This window comes from Trichechus manatus, unplaced genomic scaffold (genome assembly GCF_000243295.1).
Source record: "Trichechus manatus latirostris isolate Lorelei unplaced genomic scaffold, TriManLat1.0 scaffold00169, whole genome shotgun sequence".
Classification (NCBI taxonomy): Eukaryota; Metazoa; Chordata; class Mammalia; order Sirenia; family Trichechidae; genus Trichechus; species Trichechus manatus.
Genome location: NW_004444105.1, coordinates 5,771,797 through 5,789,521, shown reverse-complemented (window position 1 = coordinate 5,789,521; position 17,725 = coordinate 5,771,797). Strand labels below are relative to the sequence as shown.

The following is a 17,725-nucleotide window of genomic DNA, read 5'->3' as shown; positions in this document are numbered from 1 at the left end:
GCCATCTAAGATGCATCAATTGGTCCCAACCACCTGGAGTAAAGGAGAATGAAGAATACCAAAGACACAAGGAAAATATTAGCCCAAAAAACAGAAACGGCCAGAGAAACCAGAGACTTCATCAGCCTGAGACCAGGAACTGGATGGTGTCCAGCTACCACCAATGACCGCCCTGACAGGGAACACAACAGAGACTCCCTGATGGAGCAGGAAAAAGATGGGGTGCAGAACTCAAATTCTAGTAAAACTAGACTTAATGGTGGGAATGAGACTGGAGGAACCCCTGGAAAGCATGGCCCCTGGATTCTCTATCAGCTCAGAACTAAAACAATTTCTGAGGCCAACTCTTCAGATAGGGATTAGACCGGACTATGGGACATAAAGTGATACTTGTGAGGAGTATGCCTCTTAGCTCAAGTAGATACAAGAGACTAAACAGGCAGCTTCTGTCCAGAGGTGAGACGGGAAGGCAGAGAGGGCTAGGAGCTGGTTGAATGGACATGGGGAATCGGGTGGAAAGGAGGAGTGTGCTGTCACACAATTAGGGTCACATAACAATGTATGTATAAATTTTGTATGGGAGACTAACTTGAAATGTAAACATTTAAACTACAACAATAAAACACAACTAAAACAAAAATTTAACTCAAAAAACACTAGAATAAAGCAAGTGACCTGCAAACTGGAAGACTATATTATATAAATATATATTTTATAACAACATGTATAACTTAAAAGGATATCTATTATTAATGGAGTCGTCCATCACATTTTTGATGCTTTGCTGTAGCCACAACTTCTGCTGATCAAGTTCTCTTTCCTTCAGTTCTAGATCTTCAATTTCAGCTTTAAGATACCTTAATCTATCTATGACTTCTTTAGTATTACAGCCAGCACCTACACCTCTTAAAAATATTTAATATCCCCAGTGTCAGACCCAGGTTAACATAACTTAATTTTTGTTGTAGTAATTTTGGCTTAGTAACATATTCAAGACAAATATCGTTATACACTCTTCTAAAAATACAGTATTAAAATCATTAGAAAACAAACACCATACCTCTGAACATATTTGCTTAAAAAATTTATTGACAAGAACAAACAAATTATAAAAATTCTTAGCATGGTCTAGAGTGGTTTTTGTCATCTGGAAGGCCAGGCTGGTGACTGTGATGCCCAGAGGACATCAAAAATAAACTGTCATTTGGCATTCTCATGATGTAGACTCAGATACTGGTAAATTATAACCTTTTAATATCTTTTTGGAATTTCGGCTTAAAAAAAAAAAAGTACAGTCAAAGGGCCCAAATTTAAAGAACAGAATGATTTGTTTTTCTGATTGTCACAGTCACACACACACACAACCATGCAATAGTTAACAAATGACAACATGCATTACAATCAACTATAATGATTATAATCAACTATTATGTATAAGACATAGTTACTGTTCTCAAGGAGCTTATCCTAGTTGAGGAGATAAAGACTTAGGTAGAGAAGGATTAATAATATCAAGCAGTAAGTAGTGGGTGCCATATGAATAGCTTAAGGGAAAAAGTAAGACTTGAGCTTTAAGGGCAGAGAAGAGCAAAGGAACATCCCAAAACAGGGATGAAATATACTGAGGCCCAGAGGTGAGTCCAGAGAAAAGTGAGGGGCCTGGTGTGACTAGGGCAGAGGGCTGAAACAGAGGTTTAAGGAATGTTAGAAAGGCCAGATTTTACAGAGCATTGAGAAGAAAAATTAGAGTTTTTAGAAAGGGCGTTGGTTTGTAACTTACTTCCATTGGATACTATTTTTCGACTTTTTTTCAATCAGGTCAATTCCTTCCAAGACATTGGTGATATCATAAATTCTTCTTTTTTGCCTCACAGCCAAAGTATCTGCAGCCTGTTTTTATTTTTAAGAGAACAATGAAATACAGGACAATTTGTATTTTAAAGTCAAAAGAGTTGATCATTAAATTCACAGCATGAGAGCCCAATCCCAATCCCAAACTTAACTTAAGTGCTTGGGAACAATAGCCGGGTATGTTCAAAGCATCTCCCAAACATTGCAAATACCAAAGAAATTATTCCATTTAAAAGCCAGCAGATAATGGAATGAAAAAAAAATAAAATAAGATAAAGAGGTCATGACATGAAGCCTTCAACAGTAACACAATAAGAATACTGGAAAATCCTGAGGAGGAGCTGCTAATGATCTGCTCCTGTCACTTCCCATTGTTATTTCTCTGTTCATAAACCTTCTCATCTAAAGACAACCTTAATTATTTTTTGAAATTTAAAAAAAACTGTATCTCACCAATTTTTTTTTTTGGTAATTAAGTCAAGATACTTGGGGAGAGGGAAGACTGAATTATAAACACACTTTCAGTGCCTTGCAATACACTATTTTTTACCTAAAATGAAATCCAAGGAATGAATCATACAATCCCAACACAAAGTATAAAATCAACAAGATATCAAAATCGATAGACAAAGTTGTGATACTAAGCAAATACTATACAAAAAATTAGTTTCATTCACATGAGATAAGATCAACAAAAATATTACATGCTATATCATTATAATGAATTCAGGAATTTTGTGTTTTTCTGATTAATTCTCACTCAAATTTCTGACATTTGTTCCCCAAGAACAAACAGATTCTCAAAGTGGTTACTCTACAGGTTTTTTTCAGAGTGGATTAGACAAAAGTCTACCATGAATGTGCAACACTTTTTTAAACTCATGGTAGTAATGAAAAACACATTTATGTCCCTATTAATATAGGGATAAGTTAATTTTCAGCACATATCTGAATTAATGACCAGAATTTAGTTTCGTACCATTTGGTTACGAGCTCCCCCAGGGCATCACAACCTTCTAGATTCTGTAAAAATAGTAGCTACTACTAAAACCCAGCACAGCATATTGTTTGCAATCTCTTCTGGGAGCAATTCCAACAGACAGCTGCTGCTCACTTCACAGGCAATATGGCCTTCGTGAAAGAAATGATGCCGGAGATTGCATGATAGAATTTTGCAAGACCAATGACTTCTTCATTGCAAATACCTTTTTAAACAACAAAAATGGTGACTAAACACGTGGACCTTGCAAGATGAAATACAAAGGAATCAAACAGACTACATCTCTGTGGAAAGAGACGATGGAAAACCTCAATATCATCAGTCAGAACAACGCCAGGGGCCAACTCGGGTGGAACAGACGGAAACAGACAATCAGTTGTTCATCTGCAAGTTCAAACTGAAGCTGAAGAAAATTAGAGTAAGTCCACAAGAGCCAAAGTACAACCTTGAGTATATCCCACCTGAATTTACTGACCATCTCAAGAACAGATCTGATGCATTAAACACTAATGACCAAAGACCAGACGAATTGTGGAAGGACATCATACATGAAGAAAACAAGAGGTCATTAAAGAGACAGGAAAGTGTGGCCCAACCAATTATTTTTGGCAAAATCATAAACTCACGGCCAGAAAGGCCATGTATAAAGAGAAACCTGTTACATTGCAGTTGTGAATAACTTTATGCAATAAATTCAACAACTTAGATGAAATGAGTAAATTCCTTGAAAGATTTAAAAAAAAAAAAAAAAAAAAGACAGGAAAGAAAGAAAAGACCAAAATGGATGTCAGAAGAGTCTCCGAAACTTGCTCTTGAACATAGAGCCGCTAAAGCAAAAGAAAAAAATGATGAAGAAAAAAAGAGCTGAACAGCAGATTTCAAAGGATGGCTCGAGAAGACAAAGTATTATAATGAAATGTGCAAAGGCCTGGAGTTAGAAAACCAAAAGGGAAGAAAACGCTAGGCATTTCCCAAGCTGAAAGCACTGAAGAAAAAATTCAAGCCTCGAACTACAATAGTGAAGGATCTATAGGAAAAGTACTGAACGACATAGGAAGCATTAAAAGAAGACGGAAGGAATAGAGTCACTGTACCAAAAAGAACTGGTCAACGTTCATCCATTTCAGGAGACAGCATACAATCAAGAACTGATGTATTGAAGGAAGAAGTCCAAGCTACACTGAAGGGAATGACAAAAAACAAGTCCCCAGGAATTGACAGAATATCAGTTGAGATGTTTCAACAAACTGATGAAACACTAGAGGTGCTCAACTGTCTATGCCAAGAAATTTGGAAGACAGCTACCTGGCCAACAGACTGGAAAAGATTCCTATTTGTGCCCATTCCAAAGAAAGGTGATCCAACAGAACGTGGAAATTATGGAACATTATCATTAATATCACACACAAGTAAAATTTTGCTGAAGATCATCCAAAAGCGGTTACAGCAGTACATCGACAGGGAACTGCTAGAAGTTCAAGCCTGATTCAGAAGAGGAAATGGAACTAGGGATATCACTGCTGATGTCAGATGGACCTTGGCTGAAAGCAGAGAATACACGAAAGATACTTACCTGTGTTTTATTGACTATGCAAAGGCATTCAACTGTGTGGACCATAACAAATTATGGATAACATTGCGAAGAATGGGAATTCCAGAACACTTAATTGTCCTCATGAGGAACCTGCACAAAGACCAAGAGGCAGTCGTTTGAACAGAACAGGAGGATACTGTGTGGTTTAAAGTCAGGAAAGGTGTGCATCAGGGTTGTATCCTTTCACCATACTTATTCAATCTGTATGCTGAGCAAATAGTCTGAGAAAACAGACTATACGAAGAAGAATGTGGCATCAGGATTGGTGGAAGACTCATTAACTATCTGCATTATGCAGATGACACAACCTTGCTTGCTGAAAGTGAAGAGGACTTGAAGCACTTACTGATGAAGATCATAGACTACAGCCTTCCCTGTGTATTATACCTGAACATAAAGAACACAAAAATTCTCACAACTGGACCAATAAGCAACATCATGATAAACGGAGAAAAGACTAAAGTTGTCAAGGATTTCATTTTACTTGCACCCACAATCAACGCCCATGGGAGCAGCAGTCAGAAAATCAAACTACCTACTGCACTGGACAAATCTGCTGCAAGAGACCTCTTTAACGTGTTAAAAAGCAAAGATGTCACTTTGAGGACTAATGTGCACCTGACCCAAGCCATAGTATTTTCAATTGTCTCATATGCATGCTAAAGCTGGACTATGAATAGGAAGGACTGAAGAACTGATAACTTTGAATTATGGTGTTGGCAGAGAATACTGAATACACCATGGACTGCAAGAAGAAAGAACAAATCTGTCTTGGAAGAAGTACAGCCAGAATTCTCCTTAGAAGCCAAGGGTGGTGATACGTCATCTCACGTACTTTGGATGTGTTATCAGGAGGGGCCAGTACCTGGAGAAGAACATCATGCTTGGCAAAGCAGACGGTCAGTGAAAGAGAGGAAGATCCTCAACGAGATGGACTGACACAGTGGCTGCAACAATGGGCTAACGCATAGCAGCAATTGTGAGGATGGCACAGGACTGGGCAATGTTTCATTCTGTTGTACACGGGGTCGCTATGAGTCGGAAACGACTCAACGGCACCTAACAACAACCTACTAAAACCCAACACAGCGTATTGTTTGCGATCTGGACCTCCCTTCCTCTGGTATCAAGTGTAATTACAGCTGCTGCTCACTTCACAGGCATTTGGAACCTTAAGTGAAGGTCAGTTCTATCAATGAATTTTCTATGCTCCCAAAAAAAACAGGTGACTATTGTCCAATCACTCAGGTCTTCTTCAGTAAGGGAATTCATGCCTTAATAGAGTAAGTGGGCAAGAGAGTAAGTATGATGTGGCAGAGAGAAGAAGAACCAGAAAGGGAGGCTCCTTTGAGCCCCTAACTCTGACTTGGCACCATCTCTTCTAGAGAACCAGAAAATTAAAGAGTAGGATTAGGGATGGATTCATTGTTTTATCTACCTTCATAGCATTTCTGTTCTTGAGTCTGAAACTAACAGCACAGTAAAGAGAGCCAGGATCCAAAAATCAAAACTGCAACCAAAACACAAAAAATGAGTTAGCTGCGTACACGTGCACACATACGCACAAGTGATGGGATCCTGAAAATAATAAGGTGGGGAGGGCCCCAAGTGATGCACTAAGTCTGCCTATAATGTTGTTAGTTGCCATTGAGTTGATTCCAACTCATGGTGACCCCATGTGATATGAAGTCTACTGCAAAGTTAACTGTAAAAAACTGAAGTTGAGGATTCATTTCTCACTTTCCTCAGAAGAGGCCCTCTTGAGAAGCAGCCCAGAGCACTCCAAGCTGCAGCTCCAGGTTACCCGTATCTATGCACTCACACACAAAAGCTTTTACAACCACAGCCAACAGCTCACCGGTTTTTGTATAAGAATATGTTTATGTGAACCAGACAACAAGGGCTTTCCTAGGTCATTGGGCAGAGCCACGATTTGACTTCCAGCTTAAATTTACAAAGAAAAGTATATTCTTTATTACTGTTTTAACAATCACAAAATTAAGCCCCGATTTCCAAAACTAAACATTGTTTCTTAAATACTTTTAAACAATAACCTACTGCCGTCAAGTGGATTCTAACTCATAGTGACCCTAAGGACACAGTAGAACTGCTCCATAGGGTTTCCAAGGCTGTAATCTTTACAGAAGCAACTGCCACATCCTTCTCCCAAGGAGTGACTGATAGGTTGGAACTGTCGACATTTCAGTTGGCAGCCAAGCGCTTAACCACTGCAGCACCACGGCTCCTTAAACAGTATATAAACATAAATGACCAACATGTACAGATACCACATAACAAGGATCTCCGGGAGGCTTTTATTTTAGTGGCTGCACTGCATCATTCTTAAGTTAGGTTCTGGAGTCAGGCACACCGAGATCCAATCCCAGCTCTGCCACTTCCTATCTTCAGCTGGTCCCTTAAGCTTATTAAGCGCCTCATTTCCTTTTCATAAAATGGGATAATAACATATACTGAATAGGGGTATTGTGGGATTAAACTGGATAATCGTATTTAGCACAATGTCTGCCGCATAGGAAATACTTAAATGTTTGCTGCTAATAGCCTTATCATCAAATACAGGTTCAAGTAAGGGACTAGATAGTGGGTGAGACTTAGAGTACAAGGACTAGCCTTAGACACTAACAGGGCATATTAATACTTGAAGTCGGCAGAGTACTGGGTGCAGAGGCAGGTAGGTTAGTAGATAGGGAGAGAGGGTAGAAGTTTCAACTTGGTTGCTTTTTATTTTCTCAGTGAAAGGAGAAGTGTGAAATACTCATCTAGGAGGGTGAGACAGCAGGTAGTGCAGAAGGATGGCTGGACAGCACTATTGGCCCTGTTAAGTCTGAAAAACAAACCAAATCCACTGCTGTCAAGTTGATTCCGACTCATAGCCAACTCTACAGGACAGAGTAGAACTGCCCTATAGGGTTTCCAAAGCTGCAAATCTTTATAGAAGCAGACTGCCACATCTTTCTCCAGCGGAGTTGCTGGTGGGTTCCAACTGCCAACCTTTCAGTTAGCAGCCAAGCGTTTAACCACTGCTCCACCAGGGCTCCTCCCTGTTAGGTCTGAGGAAAAAAAAAAACAAAAAAACCCATTGCCATCGAGTCGATTCTGACTCACAGCGACTCTACAGGACACAGTAGAACTGCCCCACAGGGTTACCAAGGAGCAGCTGGGGGCTTCAAAATGCTAACCTTTTGGTTAGCAGCCATAGCTCTTAACCACTGCACCACCCCAACAGCAGCACTGTGTATTTTTCTCCATCCGAGGAGAACTGTCTGGGTATAGACAAGGGATAGGCAAAGAGTAAAGTAAGTCACCAACCTCATTCCACAGGTGCCACTATAGTTGTAGATGCACCTGTGCATGTATCAAATTTACTTCAAAAGGCTACATGTACTCTAACAGGATTTGACCTATATAACCATAAAAGAAACATCTAACTGTACCCCCACCCAACTCAGTTTATAGGAAAACAAAAACATAATCTCTGAAAAAAAAAAGATCTCTTCCCTTCAAATATCTTCTGAAACTATGACCTTTCACCAATGTAGAACAAAGTGATGTCTGTAGGCTGAACAAAATTAAAGCCTGTGCTACTTTTAAGAGGTGGACAGGACAAATAAACCAGAGAGCTGACAAAGATGGCATGTAAGTGCTAAAGGGGCTTTAGGACACATCTGGCCCCACCCCCTCATTTAAACAACTGAGTCAATTAAGATGCAGGATTAGCTCTGGAAAAGGAGAGAGATCATCTGGTAGCTTTATTTGAGTTAGGATTAGTTGCAGCTCATTTGTTCAGGGATGTTCTTCTGATGAAGCATGCTATTGCATTGGAAAGGGCTAACACCAAAATGATTAACTATGGAAAACAGCCTGTCTTTCAGGTTCTCCATTTGCAAAGCGACTACTTTACTCTGCCAGGCCCCCAACAGCCAATACCCGTGCACTTAATGTTTTAGCTACTGTGCTTCAGAAACTAACACTAAAGAGGCAGGATCCAAAAATCAAAAATGTACAACTGAAACACATAAAATCAGTTGCATACACATGCACACACATGCACAAATGACAGGATCCTGAAAATAAGGTGCGAAGGGCCCCAAGTGATACACTAAGTCTGCCTATGATGTTGTTGTTGTCATTGAGTCGATTCCAACTCATGGCGACCCCACATGATACTGAGTAAAACTGTTCCATAGAGTTTTCTTGGCTGTAATCTTAACAGAAGCAGATGGCCAGGCCTTTTCTTCCACGGTACTGCGAGGTGGGTTTGAACCACCAATCTTTAGGTTAGCAGGAGAGTGCAAACCATTTGCACCACTTAGGAATATATTTTAATGAGAATACAAGAAATCTGAGTGAACTCACTTTCGATCATGGCACATGGTATTTTATGTTGGTCTCAGCGGAGCTTCCAGTCTAAAACAGACTATGAAGAAAGGCCTGGAGATCTACTTCTGAAAACCAGCCAAGAAATACCCTTTACTGGAAACCTTAAAGTGTCAAACCTATAGAAGATGTAAAAAGAAAAAAATTAAGATTTGACTATCAAAATAATTAAAACCCATATAAAAGTTAAAAAGAAATAAACTGAAAAAAGTCTTAAGAAATTTAACCGATAATATCTTTAATGTACAAAGAGCTCATACAGATGGGTCAAAAAAACACCACAAATTTAAAAATAGACAAAGAATTTACAAAAAAGGAAAAAAAAAAATCTTGAAAAGTTTTCAAACTTTTAGTGATTTAATAAAGGAATGAAAATTAAAACAATGAAAATATATGTCCACACAAGGACTCATACATAAGTGTTCATAGCAGTATTCATAACCAAAATTTGGAAGCAGCATAAACACTGACAAAGTATAGTACATCCATAAAACAGAACACTACTCAGTGATAGGAAACTATTGATATGCACAACATGGGTGAGTGTCACAAACATCATGCTGAGTGAAAGACGCCAAAAACAAGAGTACATACTGTTTCACTGACATGAAACTTTAGAAAAGATCATTTTAATCCATGTAAAGAAAGCAGAGTAATGGTTGCCTGGGGTCTGCGGTGGGGTTGGTGATTGACTGGGAAGAAGCCAAAAAAAAAAAAAAAAAGGAACCCTGGGGTGACGGAAATGTTCCACATTGGACTGCAGAGGTGTGTGTAGTGAGGGGGGGCGGGGGTAGAGGGGGGCACTTGCTCCTGGGCACAAGTCCAAGGGGGCACCAGACAAGGTGCAGAATGACATTCTGAGGGGCCACAAATATGAAAGAGGCCTGAGTCAGCCAGAAAAGAGGAGGGAAGGCGTTTCTGCTGATGCACCACCGCTATCAACATCTGTTCATCTTTAAATTGGGAAGAGGACAATTTAGAGATTGGCCTTGGGCGCTCATTACCCTCGCTACACCCCTGTCTGTCTGTGGTGGTGGTTACACAGGTATAAATATTTGTCAACACGCACTGAACTGTCCACTTAAAATGGGTCCCTTTTAATGTATGCAAATTGCACCTGTATAAAGCTGACTAGTGGCTGCAACAATAGGCTCAAGCATCTCGCAACGATTGTGAGATAGTGCAGGACCGTGCAGTGTTTCGTTCTGTTGTACATAGGGTCGCTGTGAGTCAGAAACTCGACACCACCTAACAACAACAACAAAGTTGACTAAAAAAGTAGATACTATTATTCATCACTTTCAAATTTGAAAACTATGAAAAAATTGGAATATCAAATACTGAGTTTATCTAGCTATCTAACACTTTGGATAGAGCATTTAGACACTGGTTAAGAGCTTTAAAAAAGTAAAAATTCATTTTAACAACTCCTATAATAATACCCTTCAGGTAAGTACTATTATTGTCCCCATTTTTGCAAATAAGAAAACTGAGGCTCAGTAACTCACCCAAGGCCACTGTACTTGGTAAAGTTAGGTTGTGAACCCAGAGAGTATAACTTCAGAGTGCATTATGCTATGGTACTTCTGATGTGCCCCTACTGGGAGTATACACTAATATCTTTTGTAAACCATTTGGCAACATTCATCAAAGGGCTTAAAAATGTTTATTATCTTTTGATCCAGTAATTCTTTAGTATAAATTATCAAAAGCGGAAATAATTCAAAATGTCTAAATGCCTAAAATGTTTTCTGAGGACATTATTTTAATAACCGCTGTTGCTAAATCCAACGGACAGTACAAAAGTCCTCTTGTATCCTCTGCAGCACTTGACATTGGTTGGCTATTCCTCCTTCCTAAAACAGTTCCCTGGCCTCCCCTGTCACCACAACCCCCAGTTATGCCTACGTCTTTGCCTGCCTTCTCAGTCTCCTTTTCCTCTGCTGCTCCTGAAGTATTGGTGTTTCTCAAAGTTCCACTCTTATTCCTCTTTTCACTCTAAATCTTCCCCCTTACCAACTAATAATCATTTCCAAATCAACATTTTTCTCTTGGGTTCCAGACCCATAATTCCTGTAGACTGCCAGATATCTACTCTAGGAAGGCCTACAGGTATTTCATACATGTCCAGAGCTGAAATTCTTTTTGCTCTAACACCATCTTCTCTTTTCATGGCTTCTAAATGAAAATTACCAACATCCCATTCACTTGACTAAGCCAGAGATTTGGCAGTGATTTTTCCTATTTCCATGTACTCAGCAGCCAAGTTCTATCACTTCTACACTATAACATCACCTGAATCTCTCCACTTCTTTACATTTCCACTTCCCTAGCTCAGGCTTAATATCTTATCTAGATTACAAAAATATTCTCTTAATCCAATAGTCATAATTTACAGCTTCTTAGATATACCCAAAGGAGTCCTGGTGGCACAATGGTTACTTTGCTGCAAACCGAAAGGTCAGTGGTTCGAACCCACCAGCCAATCCACAGGAGAAAAGGCTTGGCAATCTGCTCCCATGAAGTTTACAGCCTAGGAAACCCCATAGGGCAGTTCTACTCTGTCACATTGGGCTGCTGTGAGTCAAAATTGACTTGATGGCACACAACAACAAATGTACCCAACTACTTCTCTGGCCTGTTGGCTCTGCCTTGCTGGGAATGCCCCTTCACCTGACTCAAACCTAATCTCACCCATTCACTCAACTATTTATTGTGCCTGGAACGAGGCTGACTGGGTCAGTACTTGTAACACACAAGAGAGACAAGTCCCTGGCCTCACAGAGCACTTGGTCTAGAGGGGAACACAGGTACACAAGTAAGTAAACAAAGAATTCCCTATTGTGAGAAAGAGTAATAAGGAAAAGAACAGGTTGCTGAGAAGGAGAATAATGGGGAACCTACTTTAGCCACGTTAGATTAAGGAGTCAGGAAATGCATCTGTGTTAGTCTCCTATTGCTGCTTTAACAAATTACCACGTTTAGTGGCTAAAAGCAACACATATTATTTTATAGTTCTGTAGATCCAAAGTCCAAAATGGGTCTACTGGACTAAAATCAAGGTGTTGGTAGGGCTGTGTTCCTTCTGGAGGCTCTAGGGAAAAATCCATTTCCTTGCCTTTTCCAGTTTCTAAAGGCCACCTGCATTCCTTGGCTTGTGGCCCTTCTCTCTAGCAACATCAGACTGAGTCCTTCTCAGGATGCCATCCCTCTGGCTCTCACTCTTCTGCTTTTCTCTTCCACTTTTAAAGACTTTTATGATACACTGGGCTCACGTGGATAATCCTGAATAATCTCCTGATTATTTTAAATTCAGCTGGTTAGCAGTTTGAATTCCCTTTTGTCATGTGAACAAACATATTCAAAGGCCCCAGGTATTAGGACATGGGCACCTTTGGGTCATTATTCTGCCTATCACAGCATCTAACAGGAGGGAATGTTTAAACTGAGACCAGAGGGTTGAGAGAAGTCACCAATCAAATGAATTAATGTGCGTGTAGGGAGGGGGGTTAACTAATGGTCTCAACTAGAAACTCCTTATGCCTACCCTTGTTGAAAATCTTTCTTATTCTGGCCCATTCTTCATTAGCAGAAAGCATCTTTCCACAATGACTGGGGCTCTTGCTTCATTCTGAGAATCATCTCATTAGTCCCTGGAACAAGCAATGAAGGAGATTCAGCTAAAGTTGCCTGATCTTGCTCTTCTTTTAAAAATTTAAATCCCCAATTCCACAATTGTTTAATATTCCTATTCTCCCTCTATATTCCATTATAGATATTACTCTCAAAGCAGATTCATTTCTACTAAAAATTAATCCCCACATTAGTAATTTCAGATTTAAAAGCCAGACGAGGCTACAAAGATACCAGCAGAAACTATTCCAGAACATATAAAAGGGGAATTTTCCTCAACATCCACCTGGTAACATTTTCCTTCATCATTCTTCATCAGCCCCAAATAGGTCAGCTCTGTTCCCCATTAACTGCCCCTCCTAGCAAAACAGTTGTCTCTGATTAGTGAATAATAAGTTGGAAGAGAAAAAGTAGAACTCATTCCATTGTTCAGCAGTTCTTGAACTTCAGTAGTCATCAAAATCATCTGGGGTATTAGTTTAAAAAATGCTGATTCCTAGGCCCTTCCCCCAATCCTAGAGAATTGGATTTCTCAGGTCTGACATTTAAGAATGTTAGGATTTTGTATTTTTAACAAGCATCCCAAGAGTTTCTCATGCCACTAGTTATGGTGCTTCAATCCTGCTTTCTTCTCCAGACAAGTATACTTCATTTGCATTTTAATGATAAAGAGGATATGGGGTTGGCCAAGGATGCACAGCTGGGAAGCAGCAGAAACAGGATTATGCATCCAGAATTACTTATATATGCCAATCTACCCTGCTCAGAACTGGAAAAAATGAGATGGCTAGCTCCCCTACCCCCTTGTTTTACTCTAATAAAGTTGTTTTTCAAATCAAACTGCGGAGGTCGGCACATGTTTGCTTAGCATAGTGGTTAAGGGCACTGATTCTGACATCAGACTATCTGTGTTCATATGTCATTTATTGTGGATATTGGGCAAGTTAAGTTACTTAACCTCTTTAAACCTCAATTTCCTAACCAGCAAAATGCAGATACAATGCCTCTTTCATAATACCTCTTTTATAGTTCTATGATGAGAATTACATTAATACAAGTAAAGCACCTAGCATAGTGCCTGCCATTTAGTATTAGCTATTATTAATCATCTTTATTAATGTCACAAAGCTTTAGTCTCCTGAGAATTTTTAAGCATGCACTCAAGTTCTGGCTGCCTTACCCATATGTCTCTTCTTAGGCTAATTCTTCCTAAAAAATTACTTTAATGTCATAAACTGAGACCTTAAATTATTTATTTCTTCCAAGGTGAGTATTAATCAGCTTATCGTAAGTGGGTATGAGTCAGGAACCTGTGAGATAAGAAACACCATAAATATTTAATCACATTAACCCAGGTATCATTCTGGCAATTTGTACCTAAATAATTACAATAAAAGAGATAAACTATCTTAATTGTGCTTTAAAAAGTTCAAAGTGGCACCAAAATGGCAAATACAATATAGAAAGTTAGTTAAAAATTATATTTAATAAGAATTTTCAAAACAACATATTCACACTTAGTTATGACTATCCTACAGGTCTTCAGATTCTTAGATCTGGAAAAACATAATCCTAGTTTAATTTGTGAAATAATATAGTCCCTAAAGGGACATGTGGAATTTACCATCAGTACCCTCATTTTTAAACACAGGCGCTCTAAGACCTCACTCTCTTCTCCCACAAATAGATGAATAAAAATAATCATGCATTTTCCCTTACAAGATAGAGTCCATGCCCTTACACAAATGAAAACGTAAATAAGTTTATTTTTTAGGAATACTGAAAGGCAGTGTAGCATAGAGAAGAAGAACAAATGCTCTAGTGTCAAATCTTAGCTCTGTCACTTTTTACTGTGTGATTTGGGGCAAGTTACTTAACCTCTCTTGATTTCAGTTTCCTAAACTACATTCTTCCACTGGTGTTAGATTAAATTAGTTAATCTATCTAAAATACCTGGCATATAGTAAGCTTTCAATAAATGTTAGCTATTATCAGTATAAAATGGCAAACCACAGAGCTTGAAACGACCATGATATAACTTCTCAGTCCATCAGCCACTGGAATAAAGAGATAGTTAACGACTTCCACCCTCACTATTGTAAATAAAACTGTATTAGGCTGGGAGGAGGGATGCTAACTTTCTCAAACCACTTCCAAGGTGTTTCTGTCGTTGTTGGCTGCTTTTGAGTTGATTCCAACTCACAGAGAGCAGAACTGCCCCACAGGGTTTTCTAGGCTGTAATCTTTAACAGAAACAAATCACCAGGTCTTTCTCCTGTAGAGCTGCTGTTGTAGTTTCAAACCGATAACCCTTTGGTTAGCAGCCGAGCACTTACCCATTGCACCACCAGAGCTCCTTAAGGTGTTTCTACTCTCTCTTAATTGTTAAATTATACCAGAACAGTCTTATTAGAATTTATATTCTCTGTTAAAGTATGTCCCCAATTACATCGCTGAGAAGAAATTTATCATTAAGACACAACATTATGTTCTTATTCTTCAACACTTTGTAATGTTAGAAAAGAAATAGCATCTATATGGTTTCAAAACACTTGGCTATTTTATGTGAAGGTGGATATAATTTTTTTAATGTCATCTTTACTATCCAAAACTTTTTCCATATTAATGCCTGCTTCCATGATATTCACAAAAATGTTTCCATAACTGCCTCTTTTAAAAGTTCCAAGTGTGTAACCCAAAAGTATCAATAACTTATGCTGAAATATACTTCCCTGAAGTAGCTATATAAAAAAAACAAAAAACAAAACCCATTTGATTCCAACTCACAGCGACCCTACAAGACAGAGTAGAACTGCCCCATAGGGTTTCCAAGGAGCGTCTGGTGGATCAGAACTGCCGACCTCCCGGTTAGCAGCTGAGCTCTTAACCACTATGCCACCAGTGCTACAACGTAGGTATGTAAGAAAAAGAAAAGAAAATTCTGGCTTTCTAATTTGAAATTAGAAGACATTTATAATTGTTGGTGCTAGTCCATCTTCAACATATATTGTCAAAAATATCTTAATATTACTATGATTCACAATAAGAAATACCATTGGAAAGATTTCAATATAAACTTTTACATATATAAGATTTTGCATGTATATATGCAGATATGTAAATAAATTAAATTATATATGTGTACATATATTAAAAAATAATGATACTCAAATTTCTCTCTAGAAATATAAAGTGGTTAATATAATGAGACCTAATTTTAACTGCAGAAACCTTTGAACTTTTAGGAGACTTCCAGGATGAATGAAACAATGTTATGAAATATCAAACTACATCCTACTCACTGCGTCTGTGACTTCTGTAAAACAATAACATGGCCAAAGATGAAACAGGATGAAGCCAAAGAATTTGAAGTACAGCAAGGGCAACGTTCCATCATATTTCCAGGGCAAGTTGGGGCAGAAGCCCTCAAGGATCACCTCTAAGAGTTCAATCTTATCTTGATAATCCCAGACTTCCCTGTTGGCTTTTACTAAAGTTATTGGGCTACAGCTGAATTTCTCTAATCTGAATGGCAGTTTGCAACCTGTGTTTTGTAACATCCTTGCTTTCTCTGATGACCTCATGACCTCCTATAAAATTCTTGAAACAAAGTCCACTTTAATTCACTACAATTTAAATATTACATATGCATAAAGCACTGGGGGGGAGGGGGGTCATGGAAAAAAAAAAGAGAACAAGGACTTTCCAAAGATGGAAAATAATTCCAAGAAAACTTTGTAAAAAAGAGAGTAGAAACTACTTCCCAAACTGCCAAAAATGTGCGTAATATATAAAACAGAACAATTCAGATGATTCAATTCAACAAACACTAAGCACCTACTACATCCAGGGAACTGAGGCGCCATCCACTGGGCTACACTCAAAAGAGGGCCCCTTGCGAAGACATCATCGGCCCAGGGGTTTCTTGGGTCCCTACACTCAGGGAGTCCTGGAGGGCGCGCCCCTGTTCAAACGCTGTTTTAGGGCAGCCTTGATGGTCGCAGTGACACCCTCAGGCCAGGTAAACTCGTCTGGGCACTCCCCTCGGTGCTGAGACCAGTACTCCAAGCAAGGCCACTTCTAGGACTGACGCGTAGTTAGGGGTCTGCGGTGATCACTGATTGGTTAGGTTTATTTTTTAAACTTTGGTTCCTACTTAAACTTGGTGCGCTGATTGAATTTTAATTCACGCGACCACATTTTTCTTTTTCCTCAGCGCTATGGAATCCTTCCAAACCCTGCCTTGAACGGTTAAGTTATTCTTTCTGACCGAACAGTTTTTGATGCATTTTTGAAAAATCTGAACCGCTGCAAAAGGATCAAGCACACGTTCTCGTGATGAACAGGAGAGCGTTACACGGAGCACTTCCACCACTTTGCGTGAAAGTTACAAAACATCCCATTTTCGTGTGATGGCAAATATCACTTTTAGAGATCTTTAACGCCAAATTTGAGTCACAAATCAAATATTTCTTCCTAACCATCAATATGATGAAATGTACAAGAGTTATTACTATTATTTTAACGAGAAAGGATATGGAGAAAAGTTATTTTCTCTCATCCAGAAAAGGTGGCAGAACCGAGTTTTTTTTTTTTTTTTACAACTGGAACACGATCCCAACTATAATAGCATATTAAAACCATCAATTCCCAACAGAAAAATCAATCCGGCATTGTCTCCCGGCACAGCACCCAGGTGCCCCTGCGCCTCAGCCACAGGTGGACTGGGAGCAGCAAGGACACTCGGCCACCCTCAGGTCCCGGTACCCGGAGACAGAGCCACGCGGGCGCGCTCGAGGTCCCGGGCCTCTTTGTCAATAGCCTGGCGCGGCGCCTCAACCCTACAGGTTACGCGACTGGTCGAGGCCATCCTGCTCCCTCGTTCCTCCTCCATCTCGGCGTCCAGGGTCCAGGCGCAGGCCACATGGCCCCGGGTCGCCCAGTCCCGCAGGGCGGTCCACACCACGCCGCCGGACGCCACGCATCGAGGGGGTGGGCTTCTCCCGGGGCCGCAGGCTGCGAAGGCCGCCCCCATCTCTGCCTCCCGCGCTCACCGCTTTGAGATCCAGGACGCCGTCCTTGGCCTCCTGCAGCAGCGACACGAACTTGGTGGTGAGCAGCCCCAGGCTCTTCTCGTGCCTGCTACTGCCGCCTCCGCCGCCACCGACCTGCTGCTGCGGCGGCTGTTGCGGGGGCTGCGGCTGGGGAGGCTGCGGCTGCGGCCGCTGGCCCTGCCCCTGCCCTTGCGG

The 17,725-nt window shown here is 40.0% G+C and overlaps 1 protein-coding gene across 1 annotated transcript in view; it reads right to left on the bottom strand.

Moving 5' to 3' along the window:
- The window catches only part of E2F5 (E2F transcription factor 5), a 39,140-nt gene that overhangs the window by 21,124 nt on the left and 291 nt on the right, over positions 1-17,725 (bottom strand). Inside the window, exons 2-4 of the mRNA XM_004386588.2 lie at positions 17,531-17,718; positions 1,781-1,890; positions 744-905 (exon numbers count right to left, since the gene is read on the bottom strand). Of these exons, the coding sequence (XP_004386645.2) occupies positions 744-905; positions 1,781-1,890; positions 17,531-17,718 (460 nt within the window). The remainder of the gene's footprint in view (positions 1-743; positions 906-1,780; positions 1,891-17,530; positions 17,719-17,725) is intronic.